Source organism: Camelus dromedarius, chromosome 12 (assembly GCF_036321535.1).
Source record: "Camelus dromedarius isolate mCamDro1 chromosome 12, mCamDro1.pat, whole genome shotgun sequence".
NCBI classification, from domain to species: domain Eukaryota; kingdom Metazoa; phylum Chordata; class Mammalia; order Artiodactyla; family Camelidae; genus Camelus; species Camelus dromedarius.
In genome coordinates, this window is record NC_087447.1 from 22,797,169 (window position 1) to 22,816,524 (window position 19,356).

General features: G+C 43.8%; 1 protein-coding gene across 2 annotated transcripts in view; it reads right to left on the minus strand.

The window, feature by feature from the left end:
• The window catches only part of TRIM44 (tripartite motif containing 44), an 89,123-nt gene continuing 69,767 nt past the window's right edge, over window positions 1-19,356 (minus strand). For both annotated transcript variants that reach the window (XM_011000591.3, XM_064492448.1), the window contains one exon: window positions 1-4,645. In XM_011000591.3, the coding sequence (XP_010998893.1) occupies window positions 4,618-4,645 (28 nt within the window). In that variant the 3' untranslated portion in view covers window positions 1-4,617. The remainder of the gene's footprint in view (window positions 4,646-19,356) is intronic.

The following is a 19,356-nucleotide window of genomic DNA, read 5'->3' on the forward strand; positions in this document are numbered from 1 at the left end:
TGGTATTTCCAGTAATAGTTTATTGATTTCCAAATGCACAGGGGCGCTGAGTCCAAACATTCTGGGATAGCAGTAAATCTCTTTTACAAAATAATTTACAGTATGAAAATGATATACTGAAACATTAACTCAAACGTGTAATTCCCTTGAAAGATTTAGTGTTCCCTTGTTTAATGTAAAGGGTGAAAGGGGACGATGACTGAGGAGGGAATGTGACTGCACAGGACAGCAGGCAGAGGACAGCGGGCTTGCTGGCTCTCCCACCCACGCAGTGGCCTGTCACTACAGAAAGACTGGGCAGGTTTAACTCCCACTGAGGATAAATCTACTGTCCCCTCAAGGTCATATCAAGCCCAGCATGGGCTCTGTGGCATTCTTTGCACCATTATACCCACAGGGGTCTTAATTTATTTTTATTTTCCTGCTCTGACACTTGTCCTGCTGTTTCCGGTGTGTTCTTAAATTCCAAATGCTACTGTTTTATTAGGCAGGCCCCCAGAGGGCAGGGCTGCATGGGCCTTATGGCTCGTAGAACAGGCTGGAGTTCGGGTTCAGAAACACCGCCTAGTAAGGTAATATTAATGAGATCTGAAGCCTCCCCTATAGGCCTTCTTTTCTCTCAGAGCTGGGCTGAGTCCACCCATAATGAGATAGATTTGTTTTTTAAACAGAAAATTCCAGGTGTGCTAGGCACACAGTAAACATGCAACTGATTTTCTTATGGAAAAGCATGCACTGAACAGATAGATATTACATGAGCGTGAAATTTCAGGTATCGGCAAGAGAGTATTTTCTAGGTGGAGGAGAGGATTTCCAGAGCCCTGCCCTGCCATCCTACCAGTTGTGAATTCTGCAGCTGTGCCCACAGGCCTGACTGGAGTGATCAGACTCTCAGATCACCAAAATGGTCAGGTATCCAAATTTCCCATATCATTAGACATCTTGGAGTAGGGCTGGAGTGCAATTTCCTTCAGGGCTGTCACTTTGGCTCAGTGCTTTAGGAGCTGACAACCTTTGCCAAGGAGTTGCTCTTCTTGTAAGCATCTTGTAAGCAAGCTCCTAAGCTCCAATTATCTGGTGACACTTGTAATCAGGGCTGGCAGAAACCTCTGCAGTTGTATGCGAGATAATGAGGGGGCTGCTTTGAATTTCCCTTAGTTGTTAAATTACATGTGTGTATGTATGTGTGTATATACACATACACACATACCATCTCTGTGTGTGTGTACAAACACACATCAGGTATTAGTAGGAAAGTCTAGAGTCACTGGACTTTGAATGACTACATCCTCACTGGGCACAGACTGGCTAGGTTTACTAAAATATGAAGACTTCCTTTCTGCAGCAGTGTAGCAGCAGACATTTTCAGTTCAAGTTAGCAGAACACCCTTTGCTTTCCATATTTCTGAGAAGTTCTATACCTGGAAGCCTAGAAACACTTTATTTATGGGGGATGACACCAAAAAGGAAAGGCCCCCCTCACCCCAACTCTTGGGGGCAGGCTCAAGTTAGCAATGTGTACCTAATGTGTCTGCTAAAGTGGAAGAAGAAGGCTACCCCAATGCCATTTCAGAGCCTGAACTACAAGCCATGAAATGTAATTTTGAAAAAGAATCCATAAAGTGAGATGGTCAGACTGCAGTGGGGCAAACTGCAGCCTTTTTCCTCCCCGTGTTTTAGGCAAACACAGAGTTAGGAAGAGCTGGGTACAAAATCTGGCTCCAGTATCTCCTAGCTGCGTAACTCAAGGCAAGTGACTCTTGCCCTCCAAATCTGTACTATCATCTGAGAAATGGGGCCTGAGTACAGGGTCTGGCTCACAGTTGGTCCTCAATATAAGTCATTTCCCTTTTTGGGCTGTCAGAGCAAAGACTCTAAGCATTTCTTGGATGTGCCCTGGATTTAATGACATCAAATCAAAGGACAAACCCCCTCTTGGCCTCCAGATACCCAATCTTTGGGAAGCAGCCAGGGATTGCTGTGAGGATCCAATTCATTCAGAAGACATTCTTTAACTGCCTCCCTAGATGACTTCTCTCTAGGGATTTCTACACACCCAGTCTTCAGCTAGTCAGGACACAATTTTGAGCACTCTAACTCTTACAGCCCTGGCAGGAGGGAAGCCTCGTCACACTGGGGCGTAAGGCTGAGCAACATGCTCCAACTTTAGGAGAAGCTGGTGCCACTGCAGGCAGCATCCTAGTTCTTATACTGACAAATGCTGCCAGCAGGAACTCAGGAGCCTGGGCAGAAGCTGCTGCACTGTGTTTAATGCTTCCCTGGTTAAAGTTTTATCAGGTGCTGAAGACAGCAGGAGCCCATAAAGCAAATCTGGAATCCTTTCTAAGTAAAAGCAAAAGTGCTTTCCTTGAGGATTACATATACGATAATTCATTGAGACAGGCTAGCACGTATTTTTATATTTCCGTTCATATCCATTGCATAAATGCGTGGGTTTCCCAAATACTGATTTAAAGTAATAACATATGATCAGGTACAGAGGAGCCAATGATCTATCCACTGCTAAGATAAGGCTACTACTTGGAGATTACACAATAATTATTGGGGAAAGACAACACAAGCTTCTAAATCCTAAAGTCTTATTAATCTTCTGATTTTTAAGCTCTTTTAAGAGTGGCCAGTGGTCCTTTAAGAGTAGTTTCATTGGATGTGGCTTGGGGTTGTAATTAGCAGTATGCCAAATTCTCCCATCTTTGCAAGCACAAAGGTGAAGCACCAGAAATGTCTTAGCCATTTGTTGGCCACCAGTTTGAGAGAAAAGTACTTAAAAAAAAATCAGCCCACACTTCCCTCAGTCCCAACATCCTGACATGTTAGTGAGCTAGTGTAATCCTAACCCAGAAGCATATATGCCTCAAAGAAATAATCATTTCATAGCATGCACAGGATTGAACAATGATATAAATAGGATTCATTCAGTTAAGTATTGTTTTTGCCTCAAAACCATCCTGCACACACACATCAGCTGGCCCTAAAGCTTTGTGATAGGTACACAGTCACAGGCGGGCGGGTGGGCGGGCAGGCAGAGAGGGATTCCCCCAGTGCAGACTCCCTTGGTTCTGCCTCAGAGGCACTGAAGTCTAGGCCCTGAGTCAGCAGAAACCCCAAGGCTGCTTGGATATATTTCCAATTGTACTTCTCAGAAGTGAACACCAAAATACCACTAAAGGCAGGGGAAAGGGAACACATACTCTAATTGCAAATAAAAATTCTCTGTGAAATCTCCCATTTTATCTTCACTGTTTATGTGTATGAACATTCTATTTCATAATGTAACTGCTCATTTTATCCAAAAATAACGTCATTCTCTGACTCCAAACCATTTGTTGAGTAGAACTGATGTTTCAGGGGATGCATGTTTTTTGGCTTGCAGTTTTGTGTTCCCTGGTACATCACAGCTTGCTTGAGAGTAAAAAATGTGGTTGTAAGGAAGTATGATTTGGGAGGGCAGAAAGGCCAGAGTCCAACCACGGTGTGTCTCTGCTCATGCTACTTAAGAGGCAAGAGCTAGGGTGTGGGAGATGACCTGGAGGTCTGTGGGGAGGGGTGCTAGGGGAAGGGGGTCCTGGCTGGAGTAAAAGGAAGATGTACCTGCTGGGAGGCGGAGCTTGGTTGGCACACCACAGAGGGCCAAGAATTCCCCCAAGGCATTTCAGCCAAGTTAGGCTAAGCTAGAGGAGTGGGAGCAAAAACCTACACTGAAATCTCCCATTGGGTAATACACATTCTAGCCTTTCATGTTGTGACAAGACCCATAAAGCCTAGGAATCAACACAAATTAAGTCAGGTTCCATCAGATCCTTTAGTGATTACTTTGGAAATTCAGGCAATTTGAGTTCAGAAATACTGATTTCAACTTTTAATCAGTTCTCTTTGGTTCCCCAACACCCCCCAACTCCCCGGCTTTTTTAAACAGTCATTTCCTTTCTACCTCTTCAATTTTTTTTTTTTCATTTCCACAGCACTGAATTATGAATCTGAAGTCCTGGATAACCTCATGTACTAAAAATACCTCTATATATTTCTAACTTTTAACTCTTTCTCTGTTTTCAAGCCATCCATCTTAATTCATGAAACCACATTTTCACAGATGTGTAATTGGACTTTTAGAGACTACCTACATGGGCTGATTTGGTCCTACTTTGCCCTCATTTATTTCATGCTTCAATATGAATAAAGTGGGGTTTACTAGCAGATAGAGAAATAAATTCTGACCGCCCTTCAAGATTATTCCAGATCCTTCCTAATGAAGTGATACTGTTTGGGTACACCATATTACAGGGGCTGCCTTTCCTGAGTAAGTTCAAAGCAGCCATTGAGGGATTACCTGAAAGACCCTTTAATTGCTCCTGGTTGATCAAAGGGGCACTTTTCCTTGACCTACCACGACAAGAGAATGAGAAGCACAGTCAGTAACAGTTAAAACTGGTCTTCCCTTGGAGAGACAGTGCCTGCTGTGGATCTGGGGACGTATCTGGCGGAGTACGTTTGTTGCTGGGCAGCTTTCACAGGAATCAGGAATCAGAAGCCGTTACATACACGCTGTCACATACACACACGGGGAAGGGATGATTTTCCACTGGGGATGGCAGGCCTTCATGTGTCCTCTTCTTCACTGGCACCACTACAAAGGAAAGGAGAACCAGGTAAGTTGAGACATCACGAGAAGGGAGGCTGCCTAGTCTCCTGACTGAAGGCACAGGCTCTGTTGCCAGACTTACCTGGATTCCAGCCCTGACCCTTCCACTGCTGGGCACTGTGGCCAGAGGCAAGTTACTTAACCTCTCTACATTCTGATTTCTCTGACTGCAGAGATAATGATGATAATAAAACCTACTTTCTTGGGTTATTGGAGGAATAAATAGGATAATGTATATAAAATGCACAGTATGTGAATAGCTATTTAAAGGAGCAAGTGAGGGTCATGATGTTTTTTAGCTTGAAAAAATAAATTGCTGGTAAAAATAAAAAGTTTGACTTCCACTAAACCTTAAAGTCACCTATTGTTAGAAGAGAAAAACAAAAAGAAGCTATCATTCTGCATACCCAATGGCACTTCTCACTAGGAATAAAACCAAGGTTTCAATTCACGCCACAGGGACTGCCGCTGGGTTCACGTCACCTCTTCGGAGAAGGCACTCTAAGTCTGATCCCTGCTTGTTCTCTGTCTCCATCTATTTCTCTCATAGTCCTTATCATACCCAGTGAATCATTAGTTTGCTATTTACTCTCCCTTCCACGCCCCACCAGAGCATAAAAGAGTAGCAATCCTGTCTATTTTATTAACTACTGTTTATCTAGCACTAATATGGTGCTGGGAATATACAGAAGTGTTCAGTAAATAGTTGTTTTAAAAAAAGGAGTGAGGAATAAAAACAAAGGGGGAAGGATTTAAAAGGAATAGTCAGTCGTTACTGCCCTGACCAGGGTATCCTAGACGTCAGTGATATTTCAGTGGTGAAAAAAATGAGCTGTGAGTCCCAGAGTCATGGCTCCAACCTCAGCTGCTTAGGATTAGAGCCTCCCTAGCTTGGTTCTAAGAGAGAACATTGTCAATATAGGAACTAGGGCAAGAAAAAGGTAGGGCCAGACAGACTCAGAAGGACATCCAGAAGGACAAAAGTAGCAAACTTGCCAGGTTTCTCCTTCTCTACCACTTCTAGAGGCTACTGTCCTTGGAACAATAAGAAGACCCAACTTGGCTGCGTGCTTACCCTGTGCCGGGGCACTGGGCTGAGCGCGCCCCATCCACTCCTTCTAATACTCATCACAGAAAGCCTAGCACGTGGAGACTATTACGATTTCTATTATCCCCATTTGGTAGATGGAAAAAGTGAAGCTCTGAGAGATGTAAAATCCTCAGTCACATAGTGAGCTCTGTTTCCTTAAAACTTAAGGATCAGTTTAGTGTGGACAAAGCCGGGGTGTGTGGAAGGGAGGGAGGGACGCTCTCCCTCCTCTGGTAGAGACAGGAGCTAGGGAAGAGGAAAGTAGCTCCCAGCTATGACCTAGAAACTTTTTATCTCATGAGGGATTATCTGTGTATATAAAGTCTCTGCCTTTTCACATCCATTTGGGAAAGACTTTAAGGGCAAATATTCTAGGAAACAAACATGGACTAATTCTGCTAAGGGTGGAAACATTTCGAAACACAGAGCCTGAAATTTAGGTAAGTGTACTCTAAGAGCCAAAAGAACCAACTCAGAAACCTTCACTCTCCAAACTCTGCCCTTTTCCATTCCATTTTCCTGCCTATTGTCTAATCATGGGATGAAGGGTGAGTATTAGGAAGGGCTGGACAGTGGACCTTCATTAAGGAACACTGTTTGGTGGCATCTGTCCCAAAGGGAACAAAGAGTCTTTCATGAAAGTGTCTCACCAGAATCAAGGCACAGCTGGAACTGGCGCCACAGTCTCCCCTTTGGTATTACATCCAAAGCAAGCTCAGTGTTCTTTGTCAATTTTCCCTCAAATATGAGAGGTCTAGCATAGGCATGTGCCCTCTCCTTAAACTGCGGTTCACTCTTTAGCATTCTTAACTTGACGTGAACAGTTAAAGGGTTCATGGACCTACTGAAACTGTATACAAAAGTTCTGTCTGTGCTGCCTTCGTCTGAGAGAGGCCATAATTTTCATCATATTCACAAAGAGGTTAACAACCCCTCAAAATTGAGTATAATGAAATTATAGATAAACTAAATTCTTTTTGAGTTGCCAGGTCCCTTACTATAAGACTTGTAGAGTTGACTTGGGGAAGAGATCAGAAGCCCTGCCTGATGAAATCTTTTCTCATTACCCTAAAAGAGATCTGTTCTTGGGCTGAACAATATAGCCCCCCTCATAGTTTAAAAGCATGAGACCTTGGGATCCCGGCATATCACTGGTTAATCTGACCATCTACTCTGTCAGGCATGAAAGTAAGCACAACAATGAGTAAGATGAAATCACACAAGCTGTCCTCCTGGACTTTACAGCCTAGTAGGTGAGGGATGGGGGAGAAGGGGAGATGGAAAATTATTTCTGTCCAGAATAGCAGCTTCAAATAAAACATTCATTTTCATAATTAATAACCTGTTTTTCACAATGAAGAAGAAAAACGAGTAACTGAATCTGTAACATAGAGCTTTGTTCACCTTGTGTGTGGTCTCTCCTGGAGGTCACACAGTGTAATTAGTGTGAGATAGCATCTCCTGAATGCTCTTTCTTGACTCTGTATATAAGCTGGTCTGTGTAAATAAGATTTTATCTTAACTAGTCAATAGGAGTCTTTATTTTCTCTAAGAGAAGAAACACAGCCTTCTAACTCAGCCACTTACCATCCTCTGAAACATCAACCATTCACGCTCAGATTTATAATTGGAGTTATAATTATAAGGTATTGAAATTTTAAAAGTGTCTGTTTTGTTACTGCTGTTTTGAGAATAAACTAAGGGTATCAGATAGACAGCCAATTCTCTAGTGGGTATTTACCATGACAGAAGCAGCATTATATAATGGCTTTGAAGTCACCAAAGTAAACTAGGTTCAAATCCCTGCTCTGGCACTAATGAGCTGTGGGACCTTAGGTGAGTAGCTCAACCTCTCTGAGTCTCAGTTTCCTCACAGTAACACTGTATATCTTACAACGTTATAATGAAAGTTTTATGTATTTTATGCAATATAAATGCCTAAAAATGTTGGCTCCCTTCTTCAACCTGATTTCCTTCTTTTCCAGAATCTACACTTGCCTCCTCCTAACTTTCCTTCAATGTTGCTCTTCTGGCATCTGAAATGTTATGCTCCAGAGCAAGTGAGCTCCTGTCCCAAAATGTCCTTAAATTTCTGGAGCACAACAGTGCCCTTCTTTGCTTGCTTGGAGAGTTTTTTTTGTTTTTTTTTTTCCTAATGACAACTTCAGACTTAATGACATACAGATACTGAATAGAAAGAAAGGCTGAGTTCCATGATTCTGACCCTCCTACTTGACAAGTCTCTAGAAAAGGCAGTTCCTGCCGACACTGGTGAGGACAGATACTGAGTGAAGCCCAGCTAACTGGCCTCAGTCACAGGCTGATCTAGTTTGAAAGTGCTCTTTTGTCTAAAAGCAGTGCTTTTAAAACTGGGGTACACGTAGCTTTGTGGTACCTAACGGCTGTCCAGGAGGTATTTGGTCATCGTTGATTCAAAGGAAATAAATGTTCAGATCCTTACCTTCTATATATACTCTTTCCTAAAACTGACCTTTCCTAGAACGTGTCTGTGATCTACAGGTTCTCTCCTCAGCCACTCTCACTTTTACAATCACCTTACTCCCACTTCAGAAGAGAAATACATACCCCTCATCCTCCTGAACCTCACCATGGGACAATTTTAGAACTCCTTACTTCTGAGAGGAGTCCTAAGAGAGCAGGGTAAGAAAGAGTAAAGGATATAATCCCTTATTTCATGCAGGTAATAAACTCTTGGCAAAGTTGTGTGCCCTTATCTGTCTCTCCACAGATCTAAGAATTTACATTCAGAAGTGAGGTGGTTGTCACGAAGTGTATACTAATATATTTAATTGAAAATATGTAATCAGATGTGGATCTGACAGGCAGCAAGACTGATCTGGCTGGATGGTTTGACCATATAAACCACCTTTGCCAACAAAATTATATAGTAAATCTTGCCTGCAAATTTAATAAGCTAAATCTGTAGTGCCAAAATTTTGACAGAAATGTATATAAAGCTCATATTGTATAGTATGTCAGAAATCAAACCCTTTCCAACTATCTAAACTTGATATATGATTTCAGGAGTTAACTTAAAAATGGGCAAGGAGGCATATAATCTTTTCTAAATTATTTTAGGGGGTGTAAGAACAAAAAGTTCAGCTAAAGGAACTGAGAGTCCCTAAACTGTGATGGGAGAGTGGTGTGACATTTAACAGTTCCCTGGGTGGGGACAGGGGTCTAGGTGACAGAACGGGACTGGGAGCCCAGCCAGCAGACTGCTGTGACCCCTCTGTCAGGTGGGCACACGGCCTCAGGAACATCCTTTTTGTCTAGTGGTGCCTGTGAAACTGAACAGCTGTTCAAGGCATGCCTCAAGGCCCATCATATTCAGCCCCTAAACACCTGCTGATAAAATTATTATGATCAAGGAGCATTTCACTGCCTGACAAGTTTTAGACAGTCCACATGGATTGGCAGCTCAGTTTTTCAGCTTCTGTCCCCAGAGATGGAGGCTTATGAGAGGAAGTTAAATGAGGTGGTAGGTCCTCTGCTCTTCCAAGTTAAATAGTTTATTTTCCTGAGAATATAATACAACTTAATTTGATTTGGCATTACTCCTACTGCTGAAACCTTGGCTATTTATTAATTATTGCTATAAAAGGATTATTCACTCAAGAGGATGGAGAAATTAAGTATCAACATGGGAGGAAGCCTAGATTCAGCTGAGATTCAAAAAGATAGATGGAGTAGTCTCCAAAAGTGAAGCCGTGCAAGTATTGTATAAAGAACTAATTGGAAAGTCTCCATTCACCATCGGAGCTGTGGCTGCCCAGCTTCAGTAAGGGTATGTGATCAGCCCAGCTTGGGGGATGGGCCAAATACCGAAACACTCCTCCACTCGACAGGGCAGAACTGCCACTTCTGTCTCCCACGTCACCTGTCCCAGCAGCCTCGGCTGAAAGTGAGGGGTTACTGGGCTGTAAGGAATCCAAACTTACATATTTAGCTGCTACCTGTGGAGCTAATATAAATTAGTTTTAATAGATTTAAGTATAAATTTAAAAGAGATACAGATACAAAATAAGGTTAAATGTCTTCAGTTTATCGTGGGTTAACTGAGAAAAACATGAGAGGACTTCTGAGTTCTAGTCCTAGCTTTGCTGTGTGACTCTGAGACCCAGTTTCCTCAATTGGGAAATTAGGATGCTTTGCATTGTAAGTGAAATTTAAGGAAATACAAAAGCTAAGCTCCTTTCTGACTCACACATTTGCTGAGCTAGTGAATTAGCTCTAGTTTATACCGTTTTCTCTCTCTTGCTTCCTGTGTGCCTCTCCTTCCCCATTCCTCTCCAACTCAATCTGAAGGCTGACCTCAACATTCCAAGTTCTCTGACCTCTTCTTCTGGCGGGGCCCACACGCCAGGTTGATGAATCGTACTGTTTGACTAGTACCTAGTATGGACCCTCATACAGTAAACTCTGGTATGGCCAAGAGCCCCAAGATTCCTCAATTCATCATGGTTCTCGAAGTCTAAGGTGGCACCAGCCTTGCTGCATCTTCCTTTGCAAATCACGGGAAACTGGGAGAAGGGCTCTCCTCCCCATAGCTCACATTATACTTCTTCCCATGGACTGTCTCCCGTTCAGCAAGTCAGATGGCTGACTTAATGTTCCATGCACTGTGTTAAGCAATTTAAATGCACAATCTCACTAAACCCTAAAGTAGCTTTAGGATAGCAATTACTACCTCCATCCTACAGATGAGAACATTGAGGCCAAGGGAAACTACATGACTTGCTGAAGGTACACAGCTTATAAATGGTAAATCTAAATTATACAGACTCCAGAACCCTCAGATATGAAACTTGTCTAAGAGGAGAGATGTAAACTTTATCTTGACTCCTGGTTACCCACATGATAAGTGACAGCCATTTAAGATCTCTGAGGCTCAATTTTTTACCTGCAAAATAGGTAAATAATACCTACCTCCAAGGTAGGTTGTTGTAATGAGTTGGAAGGTACAGGGAAGTTCTTTAAGATGAAAAAGTGCCAGATAAACGGAGAAGCAGAAGGAAACAGACACTGGGTTTAGCTGCCTCTGCCGCTGTTAGACCTACGTAGGCACCTCTGAGAGAGGCCTGGGTGTCCAGCGTGGCTGCAGGTCCACACTGACCACAGGCCTAAGTTTGATCTCCATGCACCTTGCAACCTGTTTACCGTCTGCATAGGTGGCCTCCCTCCCTGCACTCCACAGGGGCGGTGTGGGTAGCGGCCTGTTTCTGTGGAGGATGGAAAGGTGCCAGCAGGCCTGTTCAGGCAGTGCCCTTCTACAGGGAGACACTTGAACAGAAGTTAACGGGAAGCTTGTTCGCCTGCCAGTGTCCCATCTGCTCTCAGCGCTCTCTTCTTTAGGACTGAATCTTCTGCTACTGCTGCTGCTGGATTTACAATGGAATCATTTTCAGCCTTCTTTTTTTTAATTCAGAAAGTAACTTTTTCTTTTTTGCTGATCTGTATTTTCTGTAAGAAACAAGTATCGCTTCTATAAAAAGAAAAAACCCCACAGTGTTAACCACTGGTGATAATCACCATTAACACATTGAAATATATTCAACTACATCCCTCCTATGCAGAAGTAAAAATACATACTTCACAACCTCTTTCATAATCCACTTTTCTCATTCAACAGCAATCATGAATACATTCCCTTATCAAGAAATGTATTTCTATAAGACTATGATTCATGGTTAAATTGTATGGATTTATCATACTTAACACTGGACACAAATTATTTCTATGTTTTCACTATTACTTATAACTCTGTGACACATATCCATGTGGATGAATCTGCAGGGTCATTCTTAATTATTTCTGAATAGAAAATTCCCAGAAGGGAAATCTCTGGGTCAAAGGGCAATTTTTAAAAAATCTTATTTTTTAGAACAGGTTTAGATTTATAGAAAAATTACAAAGATTAAGTACAGAGGGTTCTAGTATCTAGTTTGCTCTGTTATAACATCTTACATTAGTATAGTACATTTATTGCAATAAATCAATACTGGTACAATAATATTAACTGAAGTCTGCATTCTATGATTCTTTAGCTTTTCCCCTGATGTCCTTTTCTGCTCCAGATTTCACCCAACACACCACGTTACGTTTAGTCATTATGTTTCCTTAGTCTCCTCTTGGCTGTGGCAGCTTCTCAGACTTTGTTTTTGATGACCTTGACAGTTTTGAGGAGTACTGGTCAGGTATTTTGTGGAATGTCACTCACCTGAAGTTGTCTAGTGTTTTTCACAATTTGGGCATGGTTACAGGCCTTGAAAAGGAAAACTACAGAACCCAAGCGCTGTGCTCATCGCACCCCATCAAGGGCACACACCGTTGATATGACTTGGATTGTGGATGCCGACCTCGACCACCTGGCTGAGGTTATGTTTGTGAAGGTTCTTCCACTGTAAAGTTACTCTTTTTCCTCCTTCACATACTGTATCTTCGGAAGGAAGTCACGATGGGCAACCACACCTAAGGGGTGAGGAGTCGTGTTCCCCATCCTTGAAGGTGGAGTATCTACATAAATTATTTGAAATTCTTCTCAACAAGAGATTTGTCTTTTCTCTTTCATTCATTCATTTATTTAATCATTTATTTATATCATATGGACTCATGGATGTTTATTTTTACACTTTGGGTTATAATCCCATACTGCTTTATTTATTTTGTTGCTCAAATTGTTCAGCTTTGGCCTTTGGGAGCCCTTTAAGTCAGGGCCTGCTGCCCTGACACACCTCATCAATGTAAGGTTTGTTTTGAGGTTTTGGGGGAGCACCTCCTTACTTTCTGGCACTACAAAATGCTCTAGGCTCATCTTGTATATTTCCTGCCCTAATCCTAGAATCAGATATTTCTCCAACAAGCAAAGGATATATATTTTTAAAAGTATTTTATATATTATTGTTAAACTGCCTTCCAGAAATCACCTTGTACTGATTTACAATCGTTACTCAAATAGGTGAGAATGCCCATTTTTCCCACACCCTTGGCCAATACAAGGCAGTTTCAAAGTGTCTGTGGGTATAAGATTGTGTGTGTGTGTGACTGTGTTTTTTTCCTCAATGAAATAACTTCTATGACATTACTCGGTTTACTGCTGAACTTCAAGAGGAAAATGCCATGGGAGCTGTAAGCTTTCCCTTTTCTCTGCCTTTCTGCTGGCCTTCCACAACCTCCCTCCCCTCCCCTAGTGCTGCTGGCTTTCACAGAACTGACGACCTCCTGTGGTGAGGGCTGAACCAGAACCTTTCCCAAACTCTGTTAGGGCTCAGGCAACTCCAGGGGGTTGGGAGGTTAGATGCAGAAAATAGCCCAAGGGTTTACCTTCCCTGCTTCCTGCACCTTCAGGAAATCCACCCGACCCAGTTTCCTCATCTTTTCTTGGCAAGTGAATAATGGAAACCAAATCTCTCTCAAGCAGTTTCCTTCCACAGAAATCTTTAACATAAGATTTAATAAAATGCTGGACTTCAAATTTCCTGTTGCCTCAGCTGCTGTACCTTACCAAAGGGAGAGGAGAAAGGATCAATAAATAAATACACTCTTGACACTAATCTCTAATCTCTGTATAAATAGGAGGCTTTTTTTTAAGTATCCCATATTAGTTCTCAGTAGTTCTGAGTTCCACCATGACCTTAAATTGAGGTCTGGAAGTTGCAGACAGTCGGAAACTGGAAGCACACCAACTCTCAAAACCTACTTCTCGTATCACAGACGGTTATGAATGTGGATTTAAGAGTTAGAAAAACCTAGGTTTGAGTCACAGCCTTGCCACTTACTAGCTGTGGGATTTTGAATTCAGTGTTCTGACCTAGAAATGGAGGACAACTTAGTACCTACCTGGAAGAGTTGTTGGGAGGATTAAATGAGGATCAATATATAGAGAAAGTGCCGAATATATAGAGAAAGAGCTTGGCATGGTACCTGGCACCCAGAAAATGCTCAACACCTTTTATAGTTATAGGTGAAGAAATCAAGGCTAAGAGAAGCTAAGTTGATGTTGATGGCAGTGAGATTAACTGAAAGTCAGAGTTTCTGGTTCCTGAATACACCATCATACCTGCAAGCCCCATTTTCTCTCGGAATGCCATTTATTAACAAAAGAGAAGAGCTAACACTGTTGGCACACATGCACCGTAGGCATCTTTCTGTCATTTGAATGGGTTCAAGATTGCTTCTCAAGCCTGTCCTCTTGGTGTTTGATAATAGGCCGTTGGCTAATAACAGTAAGTCAACAGCTGTAATTTACTGAGTGCTTTACACGTGCCAACCACTGTGTGCAAAACCCTAGAAGCACCATCCCCAATCCAGCTGGGTCCACCGCAAGTTCTACCCACTCCCACCGCACTTCCACCCCACGTCTGGCTGTTCCTCTTCACTGCCACCGCCGTCTCTTGCTTGAACTGCTGCAGTTGCCTTTTGACTGGTTTTCCTACTTCTATACTTAACTTCACTACTGTGTAGGTTTGCATTCGGAGTAATATTTTTAAAATGTGCAACAGATTATGCCACTGCCCTGCTTAAAAATCCTTCAATGGCTTTCTAGAGCCTTAGAATAAGGCCAATGGCCCAGAAATCCCTACATGGTTTGGCCCCTGCCTCCGTCTCTACCCCATTTCATGCCACTTGCCAGCCACACTGGCTTTCTCTCTGCCCCTCAAGTAAGCAGAATTTATTCCTGCCTTAAGGCTTTCGCATTTGCTGTTACACCTAAACAGCTCTCCCTCTCATGGCTTGGGATGACTGGCTCCTAACATTTAGGTCTCAGCTCCAATGTTACCTTCTCTGAGGCTTTCCCTGATCAAGCAACCTAGAGTAGCCACCTCACTCCTGTACTATTACATTAGGCTGTGTATGGTCTTCACAGCACTGATCACTGCCTAAAATTGTTTTGAGATGTAAGGGTACTTAACTATTTAGTTCCCTGCTGTATCATCAGTACCTGATAATGTGCCTGGCACCAGTGAATCCTCAACACTATTCTTCCAAATGAATGAACAGGTGAGTGATCAAAACAACCCCATAAAGAATTATTGCTCTAGAAACATCCCAAGTCTTCCCAGGCAAACTGTGGGCAACTTGCTGGTCTTAGAGATACTGCAGAATCTCATGGATAGCTTACTCTACAGGTGAGCCCAGGCTCCATTTCTTTCCTAATTGTCACTTCCATCACCAGGCACATATAACCACTTGGGGCACCTGGTACGGATTAAAATGCTGTATCATAAATGATTACTCTTACAAATGACTAAGCCTTTTTGCTAAAGTAAGACTGTGTCTGATGGACAAGTGTCACTGAGGACAAAGCAGAAGCAAGTTCATGTTCAGCCCTCCCCAAGCAAGGAAACTTGAAGAACCAATTCACCTCCAAGAGGAAATGTTCTCATCTTCCTTATAAAACAGCTGCACGTTGGCAACTTCCAGCCCCCTACAATCCAGCTGTGAGCTGTACTCAGGGTAGGCCTGGATTCCAAGACTCCAACCTTCCCCCCTCACCCTAGTGGTCTACGGAGGGAGAGAGTCATCCAGGCCAGGAAGGAATAAAGGGATGCTGACTCGCTGCTCCTCTCCTTCCCACAGATGAAATGTCAGCGGACGTGTGGCTCCAGATACGGGAGCGGGCGTGGTTACTGTGGTGGTCATGCCAGAGTAGAAAAGCACACAACTACGAATCAGGGACACGGCTTTAAACCTCATTCCAGCATACATCAGCAGCAGGACCTTGGGTGAAAGTCCTCTTTCAACTGAAGCTTCCACATCTGTAAGATGAGGATAATGCTATCTGTAAGTACTCACCAAACGGATACTACTATTACTTGCCTGGCACAGAACTAATCACTTCACTGACATTTTCACATTCAGTTTTCATAATAATAACCCTGTGTGATAGCATTTCCACTCCATTTTACAGATGAGAAGAGTGAGAAGCAGAGAAATGACGCGCATCCCAAGTCCCACAGCCGGCAGAGCTGGAACGACAAGCAGGGCCTGGCCCCTGTTTGTAACCATGGACGGGGGACTCAGTGCTGAGTGAGGGCAGCTTGGCTGCATTTATCCAGGAGGTTACTGGTAATGCCTCACTTCCAGTAGCATAGGTGGTAACCTCTGCTCATCACTAAAGATTTTTCCAAGGTCTCAACAGACTCAAACTCTAAACCAATTACTAGAAAACTACCTTCCTGCTACAGGATATCACAATATCTCTTTTAAAAAGTTGTAGTCAGGTGTTTCCAGTTTTTTCAACTACAGCCAGTCTGCGACTTCCCTCTAGCAACCTGGCTGCAAGTTAGCCATTCCCCTCAGACTCGCGCCTTGGCTCTGTGAGCTCCAGCAAACAGTCATGTGAAAGGGCCTGCCACCAAGACACCATTCCCTGGACTCAGGACAGAGTCTCTCTGGGTCGGACATTGGTTTCAATTTCAGTCCCATCTGTCCTGAGGAGAAAGGCACCCAGGTCTCACTGTTTTAATGAACTTGCACAAAAAATATCTTTCAAGCTCTCAGCTGATTTTTCACTCCACCCCACTAGAGAAGACAACTGGAGTTAAGTTGAGCTAATGTCTCCCTGTCTGCCTTCAGGGAACCAGGGATGAAGGTGGTCTGGCTAGATGCCTGCTCTGCCCTTGCAGTCTCCACGCGTTCAGGGACTCAGTGCGCCACGGTACAGCTGTGTAAATGTCAGTCGTTGCCACTTGAACTCCTGGCAGGCTGAATCCGTTCCTCGTTCACTGTTTTATCCCCAGTGTTTAACAACATGCCTGGCACTTTGGACGCAACTGGTGGCTGGCATACCGTATCTCTCACAGTTCACCCTGGCCGAGGAGAAGGGATTTAGCTAGTGAAGTGAGAAGGGGGAAGGCTAACCTTCAAGGCAGGTCCAGCAGGAAAGCCGACCTCTCTCCTAGGAGCACTAGGAGAATGTCTAAAGGAGGTAGTATAGGATGTTAGGATCGCCCACTTTGGAGTAGGACCAGAATTCCCAGCCAAGCCCTTCTGAGCCTGTGACTTTGGCGAAGCTATTTAACCTCTCCTAGTCTCAGTCTCCCTATCTGTTAAACAGGGAGTCGTTCATTCATCCACTCTTTCAGTGGACAAATATTCAGTGAGCATTCACTATATTAGGCACTGTAATCGGTGCTGGCATTATGGTAGTGAACAAGACTGTCAAAGTCCTGTTCTCATGAAGCTTACTTTCTAGTGAAGGAGACAACTAATATAAACAAATACATAACTTCAGACAGTGGAAAGTACTATGAGGAAAATAATGCAAGATGCTGAGACAGAGAATGATGGGTGCCTGTGTGCTGGGGGCCAACTCAGGAAAGGGAAGTATCAGGATCTACCCCTTAGAGCTGATATGAGTGTTAAAGGAGAGAATGGATGTAAAACATGTAGCACGCTTACTAAAAAGTAATGAGCACGCACCCCAAACCCAGCTGTTCTTCTATACTTCACCCCGAGGTCAGTTCCTTCTCCTCCACCTCACAGCTGAGCCCCGACTCCTCGCCAGTGATGGGCACACAGAGGGGAATCAGACAGGAGCTCAGTCTGGCAGAGAAAGTAGTCTGTGTGCAATGACAAGAGGAAGAAGTGGTACACTCCACCTCCAGAGTCAGAAAAGACAATGTTGACAGATGGATCGGTATTTTCCAGGACGACTATTGGGCCAGAAGAAGGGCATGCCAAGTGGAAGGAACAGCTTGAAAAAATCCTTGAAGATGCAAAACGGCTTGGCATGTTCAGGGAGCTGCGAACAATTCAGAATGGCTAGAGATCAAGTGTCAGAGGGTACACTGAGAGAAAAAGGAGCTCAGCAGCAGCTCCCCGGGCTCATCTTCATGGGCCATGCTTCAGGCGTCTCCTAAGATGGGCAAGATCAGGAGACGACGAGCGTGTCAGGGCTCCATATGGCATCTACTGCACTGCTAACAAGCCAAAGCGTGAATGACAGCTAGATGAAAATACTCAGCCTGAGTTCTGTGTGACACTCCCCAAGGCAGCACAAACAGATGTTTCAGGGGGAAAGAACCAAACACCCAGTGGTAACTAGATATAAATCCCGTGGGGGGGACGGGGAGGCAGGCTTCAGGCTGCTCACATGTGACTGTATCACCAGCACAAGTCTGAGACTCAGCCTGGAAGAGGAATGCAGGTGTCAGTGTATATGCTGGGGGTCTGGAGTGAATGGACGCTTGCTCCCAAGCAGAGCCAGGGACTCCCTCTTTGCCAAAGCCAGACTCACTTGTACAAGAGTCTAAGGCCCATGCCAAAGACAGTGAGAGGACTCTGTAATAAGGAAACAGGAAACTACAAGGAGGTTTCCAGTGCTGAGTTAATAATTGAGGCATCTCTGCCAGCACATCTTCTCTGAGATGAGCGTAACTGAGGAGATGTTTGTGAAAGTGAACCATTCAGTTAGAGGTTGGTTCCCAGCTGTTCTATCCCTGCCTTGCAGTAAACCCTCTTGTTATGAGTCTCCCCAGGAAATGGAGAAGAAATTAAGGAAGCCATCCCCGCCCCCAATATTCCAAAGGCTTATGTTACAGCCAACAGGTCTGGACTGTAGGAATCTGCCCCTACTTGGAGGAATGCTGCTTGATGCAGACAGCCGAGGAGACGAACATCACATCCAATATGCATTCAGCCAATCTTACCAGAGGCTCTCCCTGGATTCCAAGTCAGTGCTGTCAGATGAGAGAGCACACTAGTCTAGCCAGAAGAGAGGAAGATGACCCAAAACACGTGAACACACCAAACAGGAGTGCCAAAGTAAAGTGAGAAAAGAGGAACTGAATATTACGGGTCTACGTCCTTTAGCTAATAACTGCCCAATCTCAAGCCTGAACAAAGCCCACTGCTCTGAATCGAAGGGCTGCCCTTGGCACTGGAGGAAGTAATAGATACCCAACATGACATCATGTAAAAAGCAGCCACGGCCTTTGTCACATCCAAAAGATCTCCCTATAAGCCATTAAGTCTAAAGACTTTATCAAAGACATTCCTTTAGTCTAAGGTACGGCACTTTGGGCTGAGCCTCTAGAGTTAAAAATCAGTAGATATTACAAGACAAGAGTGGGCCATGGGATCCCCACAAACCACCTGAGCACAGATGAGTTTCTGGGTGAGACAGCTGTCATCTTAGAGGCTGATGGGACGAGATGGCTGGTGAAGTTTTGCTGGGGAAAAAGAAATGATACTTTTTAAAGAGCTGGGACTAGGGTATAAGTACAGGATGCTGAAGGAAGCAGATAAAGATTATTAAAGACACATTCTGCCTCCTCTTAGGTTTTCCTGAAGCCAGCTCTGCTGTGACTGAAATGACATAATCCTACCACTTCAGACCTGTTTCACTTACTTGCAGAAGAACTTGTTTATGGCTCAGTCTCAACACAGATCAGATGTCATAAGATTTATTTATGATACCTGGAAAGAGTTCCCCACTGGCCCAATTACAGGGCCCAGCAGAGCAGACAATCCAAACACCCCACCAGGCACCAGGGGAATGTTCCCCTTAGTATCGAAAGGCTCAGTTACCCTCTAGGCTGCAAAGCTGAGGGCACCTGTCAGCAATCTAGATGTTTCCCTG